Raw genomic sequence first — 15,610 nt, 5'->3', positions numbered from 1 at the left:
CCTTTCTTCCTTCTTTCCCTCCTTCCCCCTTTTCTGTCTTCCCTCTCTTCCCACTGTCCCTCCCCCTTCCTTTTTTTTTTTTTGCTGTTGTTCTCAGTGCTTGCCCTGCATTTCCTCCCAGTGTACCCCCCTTCTCTAGCACCCCCCCTCGCCAGATGGCCATGCTGCACTTCTTGCATTTCTCTTCTCTTGCCCCCTAGCTTTGGTTGGACCACGTGACCTTTCTCTTGACTCCTCCCGTCTCCTGATCTTGCTTTTTAGCTGACCAAGTCCCAGGCCCCCATCTCGGGCCTGCTTTTCTTCTATTTTGACTGTTTTGACTTAAGTCCTCCGCCAGGGTACCGGTTTCCCAGGTCGATCAGACCATTGGTCCATCAGGCTTCCAGTCCATCAGGCCTCTGGTCCATCAGGCCCCTGGTCCATCAGGCCCCTGGTCCATCAGGCCGTTGGTCCATCAGGCCGTTGGTCCATCAGGCCCCTGGTCCATCAGGCCCCTGGTCCATCAGGCCCCTGGTCCATCAGGCCGTTGGTCCATCAGGCCGTTGGTCCATCAGGCCCCTGGTCCATCAGGCCCCTGGTCCATCAGGCCGTTGGTCCATCAGGCCCCTGGTCCATCAGGCTGTTGGTCCATCAGGCCCCTGGTCCATCAGGCCCTTGGTCCATCAGGCCCCTGGTCCATCAGGCCCCTGGTCCATCAGGCCGTTGGTCCATCAGGCCCCTGGTCCATCAGGCCGTGGCTTGCTGGACACCTTGAGGAGCTCCAGGTCCCTGCTCATGCCTGCTGCTGTCATTGGGTCCTTGTGGAGTGTCCCCCGCCTTCTTCCCGTGCCCGGGAGCCCAGTATTCTCTCAGTGTCCCGAGCTCGGGAGGGAGTCTCCCTCTGAGGAAGTCACCCCCTTGGGGGAGGCATCTGGGGGCCTGCGAAGGCTGCCCCGAGGAGGCAGGGACTGCATGGCTCCTTTTCAGGGACGCCTGCTCCGGGCTGCTGTTCGTTGCTGGGCCGGGCCCACCGGCCGCCGCAGTCACCCCCACCCCCCCACTATCCCTTCCCCTCCCCGCTTGCGGCCGGCTGTGTGCGCCGATGACTTTGGGGATCCTCCATGGCTCCAGCTGAGGGGAGCCGAGCTCACCGATCCCGATGAAGGGGCTGAGGGCTGGGACCCTCCGTGCCAGCATCCTGCCCATTCGACAAGGAGCCAAAGGGGCCTCTGCCAGCCCCTTCCCTGCCCGGCTCTTGCCCCCAAGGACCTGCCAGGTCCTCCTGGTCTTGCCTCCTCCAGCCCAAACATGGCCAGCTCCTTCTGTGTCTTCGTGCGCCGTGGGAGCCGGGCTCTGTCCGTCCTGGCTGCCTCCTCCCAGGGTTCTCCCCTCTGAAAGGGGACCGGCGAGATGGCCTCCACTCCCTGGGCAGGGGCAGCCTCCTCCCCTCCCTCTCCAAACTAGTCGGCCGTGGCGCCCCCGGGTGTTCCATGCAAGGACACTGAGGTCCACGGAGGTCTGCAGAGACGGGCCAGATGCTCAGCTTGACTTCCTGCATTAAGCACAGTGCCTGGCATACAGTTGGTACTTAATAGATGCTTAGCCCACCTGGGCCACAGACCTTCAATCTAGAGTGAAACGTTTCTCTCCTTCCTCCTCTAGGAATTAGGATGTGAGGTCAGGTTCCCCTCCCTCTCCTTTCTCCCCCCCTCCCCTCTCCTTTTCTCCCCTCCCTTCCCCTTCCTGCTCTCCTTCCTCCCCTCTCTTCCTTCCCTCCCTCTCTCTGCCAGGTCTCAGGCTCACTTCAGCAAGTGGCCACAGTGGGGGTGGGGGGAGGTCACAGGACGAGTGGGGAGGCTCGGGAGCAGCGGGGCCCAGCACCCTGGGGTGCTCTGGGACACCAAAGGCCCTGTGCTGGAGCAGCGAGGTAAGGGGCCGGACTCAGGCTGACTGTCCAGCAAGGTGGTCCCCCTCCCCTCAGGCACCCGCCCTCAGCCGCCCTCGCCAAGCTTTGCAGCTATGATCTCGTTTGATCCTCAGTGACCTTGAGAGAGAGGGGCTATTATGATCCCCATTTTACAGATAAGGAAACTGAGGCGGGCAGTGACCTATCTGGGGTCACTTGGACAGGGTGTCTGAGGTTGGATTTGCTACTGGCAGGGGAGGAGCTGTGTGTGCTGGGGCCGGGGAGGCAGCTGAGGGGTCGGGGGAGGGGCTGAGGAGCTGGGGGAGAGGCTGAGGGGCCGGGGGAGGGGCTGAGGGGCTGGGGGAGAGGCTGAGGGGCCGAGGGAGGGGCTGAGGAGCTGGGGGAGGAGACTAAGGGGCCAGGGCTCCTCTGGTAGTTCCCTGGCCTGTTCCCAGGGACATCCTTGGAATTGTGCACCCCGTGGGCCTCCATCCTCCCTGGGGAAGCTGGGCTGGACCCCTTTCCCTTCTCCCCCCTCCTGCTCGGCGGTGATGGGGCCTTCCCCGCCCTCCCTTTCCCTTGATCTTCTCTGTGGCTCTGAGAAAGCCCCCGTTTCACCACCGAGAGCAGAAGAGCGGGGGAGGGGAAGGGCAAAGAGAGACCGGAGGCCGTTCTGCCGGGCTCCCCGAGGACCGCAGCGGGGAAGGCCGGCCAAAGGCAGGGCCCCGCGGGGAGCCCCACAGACCCTCCATCCCCCAGGGCGCCCCAGAGGGCGGCGCGGCGCTAGCCGTCCAGCGAGGAAAGGAGAAAGGGCCGGGAGTGCGAGCGCCTTCCGGGGAGACTCCAGCCCCGGAACACGGGAGAGCCGCTGGCAAGAGGAGGGGTCCCCGCAGGCGCTGCCGGAGAGAGCCGGAATCCCGAGCCGAGTGCCCAGGGCAGGGGCTGTACCAGGAGGAACACCACGGGTCAGGAGAGCGGTGCCCTGGGGAAGGAGGGCCTGGGGCCGCTGAGGAAGCGGCCCAGCACTAAGACCTACAGTCGGCGAATGTGAGAAAGGGCTTCCCGAGCGGCTCCAACCTCCAGGAGCACCGGAGGAGTCCCCCAGGGACCAAGCCCTACACGTGCCGCGAGGCTCCCCCAGCGCCACCCTCCGCGCACCGAGCATCCGCCCCGACGCCGCCAGTGTGGGAGAGCCTTGGGGGCAGCTCGGACCTTCGCGAGCACCAGAAGAGTCACCGTGGCGAGAGACAGAAGCAGCTTCGTGTGGAGCTCGGCCCCGGGGACAAGCCCGACGGGGCGCGGGGAGAGGCCGGAGGGGCGCGGGGAGAGGTCCGATGGGGGCGCGGGGAGAGGCCGGAGGGGCGCGGGGACAGGCCCGATGGGGGCGCGGGGAGAGACGCCACGGGCGCGGGGAGAGGCCCGAGGGGTGTGGTGAGTGCGAGAAGGCATTTCAAGGGGAGCTCGGACCTGAGCCAGCACCTGAGGGTTCACACGGGAAGAAGCCTTGGCTCCTGGAGGGACCCCCGTCCCGCCCTTCCCAATCCCTCCCTCTCTTCCAGCTTCCTTTTTTCTGCCTACAAACCTGCTGGAGTCCTCCCTCTTGCTGCCCAGGTTATGGGGCAGTCCCTGGCCCCCACTTAGCCCATCCTCAGGTCCTTGGGGGGAGGGTCTTTCCTACTAGATGCTCCTGGCTGAGACCTCCGATGCCCTTAGCTGGGCTCCTCTGCCCAGGGCCAGCCTGGTCATGTCCTGGTGACTCCATGGGCCATGATGGAGTTCATGACTTGCTGTCCTGGAAAGAGGGGAGGGCAGAGAAGGGTTCCCTTGCAGAGAGGGTTCCCTTCCGAAGAAGGGGCTGGCCCTTCACCCAGTGGGCTAGCATTCAGTGGTGACTGCCCTCCAGACTCCCCCTCCCCATGCTCCTAGCCCTGCCCTCGTGTGGCACCTCTCCCCTTCAGATCCTTCCAGTCCTGCTGGAATCCCTCTCCCTGGGAGACCCCCCCTTTCTAAAGCACCTTGTGGAGGAGATGGCAAGGAGGTGTTTGTGTGGGGAGGCCCAGGGAGAGGCAGTCAAGCTTACCTGTTGGGGCTCCTAGCAAGGAGGTGGGTGGCAGTGTTGTTTCCCCTCCTCCCTTTCAAGCTGATAGCAGGGGTTCAATGTGGCACAAGAGGAACTTGCCCAGGCTACAGGCAGAAAGAAAGAGAAGGGTACACCAATGGCTCCCTCCCTGGCCTCCGGGACAGGCCAGTCTCTGCCTGTAGGGTTCCCCAACCTCAGCTTTTCTGCTTAGGTCACTGATGGGTGGAGTTGCCTTCCCCAGCTGTTTCCCTTGTGACCCCAGATGGAGATCACCTTGGTAACTTGGTCAGTTCTCCCCCATCATTGGGCTTTAGTGTCTCATAGGGGCATTGGACTTTAATTCTTCAAGTTACTGATAGGCTAATTTTATAGCTTAGAGGTAAAATTGCAGAGTGTTTTTTTTTTTTTTTTTTTTTTTAATAAATGGATTAGATTTTATTAGTTGCCCTTAAAAAGGCATTAAATGTCCACTTGAGAAACATGGCAAGCTTCCTAGATGACCTGTGGCAGTGGTTATTGACAATAAATTGTATACCAGGTAGCTAGGATCAATTATTTTTATATTTAGTACTAGCAACTAGTAATTTTTTTAAAGGTTTTTATTTAGAAAACATATGCATAAGTTATTTTTCAACACTAACCCTTGCAAAGGGTCCCTTACTTATCTCCTCCTTCCTCCCACCCCCTCCACTAGATGACAGGTAGTCTATTACATGTTAAAAATGTTAAAATATGTTAAATCCAATATACCTATACATATTTATAGTTATCTTGTATAGAGTGGTCTTGAAAAATATAGAATTCTAGGGCTTAGAAGTGTTGCACCCCACTATTGAATTCTCAGAAATTTTGATTATCACTGACCAACAGATTGTTATCTGACAGTCAGCATTGTTTGTGGCACTCTCAAGGTACGGTAGCAGGTATTGCTATGTCCTCCATCGGAGCTACATCTCATTACTCTCATTCCCCAGATTCAATAAGCTGTCAAGGTCGGTTGATTTCACTTCTGCAGCATCTCTGATCCATTTCACCTCTGCAGCTTCTCTGGTCGCTTAAACTCTGCAGCATCTCTGGGCCATGTCACCTTTGTACCATTTCTGGTCCATTTCACCTCAGCACTATAGAGGGCTGAAACTATTGAGTTGATGCACTGAGGTCAGGACTGCTGAGCACTTGAGGCTAACTACTGATTGGACAACACTTTATGGGCACTGATTGGACAATACTTTATGGGCATATGCTTGGAAAATGGTCCTTCCCACTATCCTGTGCTGGCTCAATGATTGGTGTATACAGAGGATTGTAGGAGGGACTAGGGGGTGGAGTAAGACTGGCCAGTCATACTTTGGCAGTATATGAGGGAGAAGGCAGTCGCGGAGATTCCACTTCTTTCCTGTTCAATCCTGTGTCTAAAGACCAAGAATAAAGACTAGGGACTTTTGCTTATTCTGACTCTGGCTGATTCTGGGGTGTCCTGGGTGCTAGCGCATTCGTCACATTGCACCATCTCTGGTCCATTTCACCTCTGCAGCATCTCTAGTCCATTTCACCTCTGCACTATCACTGATCCATTTCACCTCTGCAGTTTCTCTGGTTGATTTCACTTCTGCAGCATCTCTAGTCCATTTCACCTCCACACAATCTCTGGTCCATGTCACTCCTGCACCATTTCTGATCCATTTCACCTCTGCAGCTTCTCTGGTCCCTTTCAACTCTGCACTAAATCTGGTTCCTTTTAACTCTGCAGCATCTCTGGGCCATGTCACCTTTGTACCATCTCTGGTCCATGTCACTTCAGCATCTGTGGCCTATTTCACCTCTGCACCATCTCCAATCCATATCACCTATGCTTCCTCTCTGGTCTGTTTCACCTCTGTAGCATCTCTGGTCCATGTCACATCTGTAGCTTCTCTGGTCCATTTCACTTGTGCAGCGTCTCTGGTTCATGTCACCTCTGCAACATCTCTGGTCCATTTCACCACCTCACAATCTCTAGTCCATGTCACTTCTGCAGTATCTCTGCTCCATTTCATCTCTGTACCTTCTCTTGTCCATGTCACCTCTGCAGCAATTTTTTTATCCCCTTCTCTCCTCTGACACTGTCACTTTCTTGCTGCAGGATCTTATCACTCACAGCTATGTAATGTGATGCTAGTGGATGGCAATAGGGGATGGTCTTGGGGAATGGGTCTCTCTCCAGACCATTCCTCATTCTGCCACTAAAGTGATTTTCCTAAAGCACAGATCTGACGTCATTCTCCACCCTCACTCAACAAACAAGTGGATCCCTATAGTTTCTAGGAGTAAATAGGTAATGCTCTGTTTGGCATTAAAAGCTCTTAACGATCCAGGAGAATTTTACACCTCACTGTCAGACTATACTTTTTAAGCATGACAGCCTCCAGGCTGTGTTCTCCATTCAGTGCCCTATGCCTGGAATGCTTTCTCTCCTCCACTCAACTGATCTCCCTGACTTCCAAGTCCCAATTAAACTCCCAGTTTTTACAGAAAGTCTTCCAGGGCTTTTCTTGTGTTAATGACTTCCTATTATTCTGTAAATCACTTGGTTGTAACTATTTGCAGGCCCTTCTCCTTCAGACTTTGGACTCCCAGATGGCAGGGACAAACTTTTGCCCCTTTTTTGTATCCCCAGCATTTAGCACAGTGATTGGCACATAATGTTTAATGTTTTGACTAATGATTGTTTCTCAGTATTTGATTTCATACTGATCCTGGCTTAGTGTAACAGTTTCAGGATACTAAGGTCTTCAAAAAGAGTCAGACCAGCATGGGAACCCAAGAACAAGAAAAATGAGGCTTTAGGGGAGCCCCCGAGGAAGGAAAATCAGGTGGTCTGGAGGCCGCCAAAGGAAGAGAAAGGGATTGTTCTTAGATGTTTATCATTATAGCTGCTGCTGAAGGGAGTACAACTTCGAGAAATACAGCAGAAATCCTGAGGTCCCCTGACCTTCGAGTGCTATTCTAAAAAATCTGTCAATGATCCTAAAGTCTAGTGGCTTTTGGAATACAATAGTTCTAGCAGCTTTCCTGATTGCCAGATAATCTGTTGGTCAGTGATAAAATGGGTTTCTGAGACAAATGGTGAGGTGCATACCAGACCACTCCTCAGTTTTACTTCTGGGCCACAAAATTAGCATATCAGTAAGATGAAGAACCAGATCTGTTTTTTCCTATAAATTTGTCTTCTTGCTCCTGGTTCTTTGCTAACTCCTTTTGGTACTCAGCTGGCTTCAACTGGCATTACAATAAACTTTGCACCTTAATTTGGAGTTGGGTTCAATCCTGCAAATACTTTTGAGACACCTCGACACCGGCTCTGACCCCAATCTATGAACTCTCAATGCTGTTATCCTTCCTTGCTGGGCACTGGTCCATCTCCTTGACCCCCGAGCTGGCCCTTCTGGCCTCTGCAATGGAGCAGCTATGGAAGGTGGGGCAGGCCAGGCTGAGGTCCAGGTCAGAAGGAAGAATTGAAGTAAAGCTAGAGTCACCATCTCCCTATCCCATAATTAGAGGTGCTTGTACTAATTTAAAAAAGAATTGGCAAAGAAAAACTTAACCATAGAGACTTACTATGAGAACAAGACTGACCAGGGTTCATTTTCAAAGGATGATACTGAAGCAAAAAAAAAAAAAGCTTCTACCCTGAAGAATGCTAATTGGCTCCCTGCCCAGAGAGAATTTATAGAACTTCAAAGAGAATTTAAAAATCAAATGAAACATTGAAAAACTAAAAAACCCTCCACAAAAAACCCCAAGAAAAACAAGATTATGAAAAAAGTTAACCAACTAGAAAATGAAATTTTTTTTGCTGAGGCATTTGGGGTTAAGACTTGCCCAGAGTCACACAGGAAGTTTTGTGTCTGAGACCAGATTTGAACTCAGGTCTTCCTGACTTTTCAGAGCTAATGCTCTATCCAAAAAACAAAGTCTTAAAAGATAAACTCTCTGAAAATTAGAATTGGGCAAGAGGAAGCCAGTGAAGCTATGAGACCATAAAATAAAATATGAAAAAAATAGAACAGAATGTGAAACATAACAGATGTAGAGAACAAATCAAGAAGAAAAAATATAGACTACCTGAAAGTTGCGATGAAAAAAGTCTTGACACAATACAAGAAATAATCCAAGAAAATTGTCCTGGAGTGTAAGGATCCAAAGAGGAACCTCGCATTATAATGAAGTAAAGAGGCTTTGATGTCTGAGGTACCCAGATGCGATCTCTGCAGCTAATAGGGACCGCCTTGTGAGTGGGAGCTCTGGGTCACATTGAGAACGCATCAACAACGGGAGGTGTCTCCTCTTATTGGCTGTGCATATGACCTCATAGACCCAATGTAAGTAGTGAGGAGCTGGAAGTAGGTGGAGGCAGTAGAAGTTCAGTCAGAGTGTGGGAGAATGTAGGAGTGGTGCAGGATGTGATCGTGTAGAATAAAGACCTGAGCTTGCAAGCCGCTGTGTCTGGGTGCTCTTTTGGACAAGAGAACTACAGCTCAGTGAGGCAGTGGCCAGAGATCTCGGAAAACCTAGGATTGGGTAAGCAGTAAAGAACCACTGCTCGGAGAGGCAGATTTCTGAAGGCCTGGGATTAGGCAAGACTGGCAATCAGTAACCTCTGAGGGGGAGGTTACACTGGAGTGATAGAACATGTGAAGAAAGTAGAAATGAAAAAAAAAAATCCATTGATGACCGTTTCAAAGAGATCCTTTGTGGAAAACACATAGGAATATTGTCAAACTTCAAGACCTGCACATTAAAGAGAAACTCTTGCAAGAAACAAGAAAAATAAACAATTCAAATATGCTGGGGCTACAATTAGAATTGTGTAGGACTTAGCAGCAGCCATAATAAATAAAGACCTCAGGTCCCGGAATCATTTACACTGACAATGAAAAGAACTAGGCCTGTGGCCAAAAATATATCCAGCAAAATTATCCAGAATATCGAATGAAAAAGAAAACGGACATTCAACAAAACTTGTAGATTTTCAGGACTTTCAACCAAACCTGAACTCAAATTTTTTTCTAAGATCCAATATCAAAGATCAGTTTCAAGGAACTTAATATAAACAAATTCTTTTTAAACACGGAAATACTCTAAGATTGACATCAGCAATGGGGTAGCTTCAAAGAAAGTCTGGGGCAGAATTAAGATAAAAGGTAAAAAATGAGGTCCAGAGGGAGAAGAGACATGGAGACTAAAATTGGAGGGGGGTTCGGAGTTTTGAAAGCCTACTGATGGTGAAAATAAGTTAAAATAGGGAACACCACTACATATATACATATATGGCCTCCAAAATCTATAAATAGGGAAGGATGGACAGAAGATGGAGAAGAGAGGGATCCATGGATGGGGACAAAGTTAAATAGCAAGTGAAGGAGAATTAAAGCAGAGTTAGCGGGAATAGCAAAAATGTGTGGGGAAAGGGTGTGTATGTGTGTATACATATTTTAATAGATACATCTCCTTAACTATAAGCCTGCATAGAGGAAGTGGGGATGGGGTTGAAAGGAATAAAAAACAGAAAAAGTGCTCAGCAGAGAACAAAAGAACTTATAAGATGGACATTCATGAAAATAATTTCTTATATCCTTTCTTGAACCCAATAATTTATGTATTTTGAATCCTCACTGATATTCTGCTGGGCACATGACAATGTTTTATGTTCCATTTTGTATCGTTTTCCTTTCTTTTTTTAGTTAAAATGAGCAGTCTGATTTCACAAAAGCCTGGGAAGACTTACATGACCTGATGCTGAATGAAGTGAGTGGAACCAAGAGAACATTGTACACAGTAACAATCAGATTCGATGATCACTCAACTGTGCTGGACTTGGCTCTTTTCAACAGTTTGATTCAAAGCAATTTCAAAAGACTTGGGAAAGTGCCACCTGCATCTAGAGGGAGAACTATGGGGCCTGAACGTCCCCCAAAAGCAGAGCATTTTCACTTTTTGTCTGCCTATTTCCCCCCTTTTCATCTGATTTTTCTTGTGCAGCATGACAAGTATGGAAATGCTCAGAATTGCACGTGTCTAGCCTCTACCTGATTGCCCGAGATCTTGGGGGGTGGGGAGAAAAATTTGGAACACAAAGTTTTGCGAAGGTAAGTATTGAAAACTATCTCTGCATGGATTTGGGAAAATAAAACACTCTTTAAAAAATGCTTTAGGCTCTGGCTGGAGACACCCTCAGGACACTGGACCAGTCCCACCCATTGGGGCCGCGGATAAGTCAGTAACCAGTCACTGGTCAATGAGTGGGGTTCGAGTCCAGGAAGGGCAGGCACTGGAGGCCCCACCAAAAACAAGTTCCCAGAGCACATGCTTTGCCCCTCTCAGACGCCCCGAGTGCTCCCCGAGGGCAGAGACTTTGGCCCCTTTTGGTCAGTGCATCCCTTGTGTATCAGACAGTGGCTGGCACCCTGTGAGTGCCTGATAAGTGTCTGTGATCAACTGCTTGGCTGATTTCACCAGGGAAGGGAGCTGGGTCCCAGAGAAGGGTAAAGGTCTGCCAGAGCTCAGTCTGTAAGGTTCAGAACCAGAATCCTCTTACAGGTCATTTCAGAAGAGTAAGTCAAGGCAAGAACGACTCACTCAGCTCCTCCTTTTTGCCAGGGTTCCCTGGGACGCCCCCGGGGCTCCCCACCACCCCTCTGGCTGGTTGTTGCCCTTTGTTCTTGAAGAGGACCAAAATGACATCTGTGACGGCGTCCGGTGGCGGCGTGGCCGATCAGACCAATGCGCTCCGGATGCTCCGTCACAGACACGAGTCCCCACGAACTCCGGGGGCTTCTCACGCCTCCTCTGGCACAGCTGCAGCCCCTTCTCTGAGGGGGGCTCGCCACACCGGGCGGTCCCCTGTCATACAGTGGGTTCTCGGGTGCTTCAGAGAGCCCTCCAGAGGGTCCCTGGATCGCTTTTCCTGCCCGCCTCGGGGGCTCGTGCCCTGCGGGGCCCTGACTCTGCCATTTGGTAGCTATATGGGAACCTCTGAGCCTTCCCCCACCTAAGATAATCCTGTTAATTGAGTCAAGAAAGCCCTTGGTGGGGCAGCTAGACGGCACAGTGGATAGAGCATCGACTCTGGATTTAGGACGACTCAAGTTCAAACATGGCCTGAGATACTTAACACTTTCTAGCTGCGTGACCCTGGACAAGTCACCAAATTCCAACTGCCCCCCCACAAAAAAAAGCCCTTCTGCCACCCAGAAGGCATGCCATGGGCAGAGCCCACCAGGAAGCTCCCCTCCTTCTTGGTACGGAAGTTTGCTCTAACATTCACGCCCAACACCTGAGGAGAGGGTCCCCTCAGCCCAGGCCTCAGGGTCACCGGGACGGAGGAGCCGCTCAGAGCATGGAGGCTTCCTCGGAGGCCCGGAAGCCAGCGGGCAACCTTGGAGGCTCCGGACAGCCGCTTAGTCCAATGTTTCACAAGAGATCCAGAGGCTGTGAGCCACGTACCTGCCCACCTGGTCCACAGGTATCGTCCACAAGCCCTGCATGCGTGGGGTCTCCCCTGGCCCAGACCCCCATGCCCACCCACCCTTTTGGGGCACCTGGGAAGTGTGAGGCTCGGTGCCAGTTAACGGTGGAAAGGACCCTACCCAGCGTTGCCTCCTGGGTCTCACTTTCCTTATCTGTAAAATGTGACACTGCTCCCAGCGCCCGCTCCCCGTCCCTCCCAGCTCATTTTCATCATTTCAGCAGAGAAGTGCCCCCCGCCCTGCTTCCCATTCCTTCTCCCCAGCCTTTTTACAGCTGCCAGTGTCCTGACCCCCACCTTCCTTTCTGGACATCCGCCCTCTCCTGAGCGTGGGAGGGGGGCCAGGAAGGTCGGAAGAAGACCTCTGGGGCAGAGGGAAACAAGGGCCATTCCTGTATCCCCCACGGGACCCGCCCTCCAGCCCCAGCTTTGGCCCCGAACGGGGCCCAGGCTTCTGTGACCCATCCGGGGCTGCCCAAGCCCTCCGCCTCTCCCGGGATTCTGGAGAGGGGAACTCGGACTTCTGCTTTTCCAGGCATCCCCTTTAAGAACCAAGGATTTCAGCAGCTACGGCCCCACCGTCCACTCCTTTCCGGCTGCTACAGAGTCAGGGAACATCCCAGGGGCCGCATCAGTGCGCTTCCTCTGGGGCCGGGCCAGGCGACGGGGCCGGACAAAGGCTCTGACCAGTCAGCCTCTAGTGGGCGAGTTCTCTCTCGTGGATGAAGGCCCGTCCTCCGGGGAAGGGGTAACCCTCAAGGGCTTCTTTCCAGTGGGGACCCTCTGAGGTTCCCTCAGGGAAGCGAGTGCCCTCAAGGCTTTTATCACACTGACAGGGTCTCCCCCATCACAGACCCCCCGAGGCTGAGCGAGGGGGCGCTCCGGGTACAGGCCCTCCCACATCCGTCGCGCTGACAGGGTCTCCCCCATCACGGACCCCCCGAGGCTGAGTGAGAGGGCGCTCCGGATACAGGCCCTCCCACATCCGTCGCGCTGACAGGGTCTCCCCCCATCACGGACCCCCGAGGCTGAGCGAGGGGGCGCTCCGGTACAGGCCCTCCCACGTCCCTCATGCTGACAGGGTCTCCCCCCATCATGGACCCCCGAGGCTGAGCGAGGGGGCGCTCTGGTACAGGCCCTCCCACATCTGTCGCGCTGACAGGGTCTCCCCCCATCACGGACCCCCCCGAGGCTGAGCGAGGGGGCGCTCCGGTACAGGCCCTCCCACGTCCCTCATGCTGACAGGGTCTCTCCGGTGTGAATTCTCATGTTCATCGAGGCCTGAGCTCACCCTGAAGGCCTTCCCACACTCAGCACAACCACAGGGCTTCTCACTCCTGTGTCCATTAAGGAATGAGCTCAGTCTGAAGCATTTCCCACCATCACCACATACATAAGGTCTCTTTCACGGTGAATTCTCTGGTGCTGAGTCGGGGGTGGCCCTGGCAGAAGCTCCCCCACAGTCGGTGCCCTCGTGGGCTTCCCTGCGGGGGATTCTCTGGCGCTGGCCCAAGGTTTTTCCACAGCGATCACAAGGATGATGTGTCTGATGCCGGTGAAGCCCCTCCCACACTCACGGGTTTTGCTCCTGTGCACGTTCTGATGTAGAGCAGGAGATGGGCCCGGGCAAAGGCCTTCCCCACCCAGGACCCCGGAGGACCTTCTCGTGTTCGCAGAGGGAGGAGGCGGGGAGGGGGCTCTCCGGCCTTTCTCGGTCAGCGTGAACACTCTGGGGCCGATCCGGGGACGATTTGCTCGAGAGCTGCCCACGTTCTACAACGGGGAAGGTTTCTGCGCGCCCTGCGCCAAGTGTGAGGAGCTCCTTCCCCTGCGCTAGACCACGAGCCCTCATCCCCGCCTGAAGCCCCTGATGCTCGCCTCCTCCTGCACCGCCCTCCGGGGGCCGGGGCGGGCCGGGGCCGCGGGCACCCCCCTCTGGGATCGTGCTCGGGGAGCACTTCGGCACTCGCTTGGCTCGGCCATCTCCTTTCCAGCCCGCAGTCCCCGGGGCCTCTGCCTTTTCGTTCCTTGTCACAAGGGGGGCTCCAGGTTCTGGGTATGGCCTCTTGGTCTCAGGGCTGGTCTGAAAGACTCGGAAAATGTCACCTGTCCGGTGGGGCTGAAGGGGTGGAACTAAGCCCAATGCCTGGAGGGGAGCGGGGCCGAGGTGGCTGTGGTGGAGACTAGACAGTGAAGGGGCCTGGAGGGCAGGGGCAGACAAGGACTTCTCAGGAGCCAGGACCCCTGGAGGGAGGGACCTGGGGGATATCGCTGGGGGCTGGCAGCCTGAGAAGCGACTCCTTCTGCAGTTGTCATGGAGACAGAACGTTCTCCCTCCCCTATGGAAATTAGCCTGTACCAGTCCTTTCTGATTGGTGCGTACGTCCCGCCCTCAGCCAGGAACGTGCGCAGCATGCAGGGGCCGCCCCAGGAGACAGGAGCCCAAAGACGGGCTTGCCCGTGGGGGAGAGGAGGGTCAGCTGCTCTAACCTGGGGAGGGTGGCCAGAAACCCCCAAGGCGCTGCCTGATGAACACCTGTCACCTTCCCCCTCTCTGCCCGCCTCCCAGTAGGTCACAGCCCCTGGAACACTGAGCACAAGCCCCCAGGGGCCTTGGAGGTCGAGGTGGGGGATGGGATTCACATGGACTTCACTCCTCCTCCTCTCCCTCGTCCTCGGGACCCGCCCCGCCCTCAGAACTGGACCCTGGCCACGCTACCCCTCCTCAATAGTCCCTCCAGCACCTGAAGCCCTTCCTGCTGCAATCTCCTCTGACCTCCCTCCCCGACTTCCCGCCTCCGGCTTCGGGCTGAAATGCTCTCGGGAAGCCCCAGCTAAAACCCCCTTTTTGGGGCCCTTCTCAGACCCCCATCTTATTTGTCCCGGCCAGAGCTATTACTCTGTTGGTAAGCTGTCTCCTCCCATGACTGTAAGCTCCTCAGGGGCCAGCTCGGTCCTCTCCCCTTTGTGTACACTTCCGGGGGGGGGAGGGAGGGGGTCCCGAGCCTGGTGGCCATCCCCCCTTCTGGGGGCCGCGGGAATAAAGAGGGGTCCTTCGACCTGCCTTCTCCCCCCTCCCCCATCGCCGGGTGACCCCAGGCTCTGAGGGCAGCCGGGCACACAGCAGGCGCTTCATAAATGCGGACCGTCGGTTGGGGGCATCATCACCGGTGGGGGGCGGTACAGATGTCTCTAAAGGCCACTCTCTGTTCCCTTCGGGGCCTCCTTTCCCCTAAGCATCGCCAGCCATTTTCTGAGCTCAGGTAAGACGCCCACGGGGGCAAAGATGCGCAGGCGTGAACCAGCCTCCTGGCTGAGGAATGACGTCATCGGACCTCTTCTCCAGGGGCCTTCCTCCCAAACAGCCGTGGGTCCCGCCCCACGGTTGGATCATGACGTCACTCATCCGGACCCCGCCCACTAAGCTTCCCAGCGCGGGCACGCCGGACACGCCCAGAGGCAGGGCTGAGCGGCCCCTCGGAGGCCCGGGGGGCGGGAGCGGGTTCCGCGCAGCTCAGCGGCCTCGCCACAAGCCGGTTGGCCTCGGGGTCCGCCTCTGCGCGCGCGCCCGCGGCCTCGGGAGCCACAAGGCACCTCCGAGCGCCTGCGCAGCCAGCCTTCTCCGCCCGGCCCTGGCTCCCGGACGCCAGCATCCGCCGGAGGCACTGCATTCCCCGAAGCCTTTGGGCGGCTCGTGCTGTTGGCGGCCTGCAGGACGCTTAGAGTTAGGGCTCCGGCCTTTTCTTTTTAAAGGCAAGAAACTGAGGCTGCGGGAGGGGCGAGTCCTTCGTGAGCTCTTCCTTCCCAGAAAGTCCCCACCAGTGTGCGTTCCAGCGGACGGCGAGGATTCATGCCCTGCTCCCCAAAACTGACTGTAACAGCTTCCGAACAATGTCCTTTCGAGTCAGGGCCGTGTTTCCCCATTCTCTCTTCTTCCCTCCAGCCTCCAACCTTTAACCTTCAGCCCAGGATGGATCGGGGGCGGGGCGCCCGGTCTGGGTGGACCTCGGCTTCTGGACCCCAGATGGACAGATCCCGGAAGCTGTATTTGTTTGCCCGATTTGAGGGTCCATCTTCCGGCCTTTATCCACGTGCTCCTCTTTGGGCAGTAACTGGCCCTCGGGTGTCACCTCAGCTG

The 15,610-nt window shown here is 55.0% G+C and overlaps 1 protein-coding gene across 1 annotated transcript; it reads right to left on the bottom strand.

The window, feature by feature from the left end:
* Positions 1–1,772: 1,772 nt before the first annotated feature.
* LOC127556914 (translation initiation factor IF-2-like) lies at positions 1,773–11,284 on the bottom strand. The gene is made up of 2 exons (XM_051990433.1): positions 3,966–11,284; positions 1,773–3,677 (listed from the first exon to the last, which is right to left on the bottom strand). Exon 2 carries the CDS (start codon positions 3,048–3,050, stop codon positions 2,130–2,132), a length of 921 nt encoding a protein of 306 aa, XP_051846393.1. The 5' UTR covers positions 3,051–3,677; positions 3,966–11,284; the 3' UTR covers positions 1,773–2,129.
* Between the last annotated feature and the right edge of the window lie 4,326 nt (positions 11,285–15,610).

The sequence above is a fragment of the Antechinus flavipes genome, chromosome 3, assembly GCF_016432865.1.
Source record: "Antechinus flavipes isolate AdamAnt ecotype Samford, QLD, Australia chromosome 3, AdamAnt_v2, whole genome shotgun sequence".
NCBI classification, from domain to species: domain Eukaryota; kingdom Metazoa; phylum Chordata; class Mammalia; order Dasyuromorphia; family Dasyuridae; genus Antechinus; species Antechinus flavipes.
This window is presented reverse-complemented; position numbering and strand designations above follow the sequence as displayed.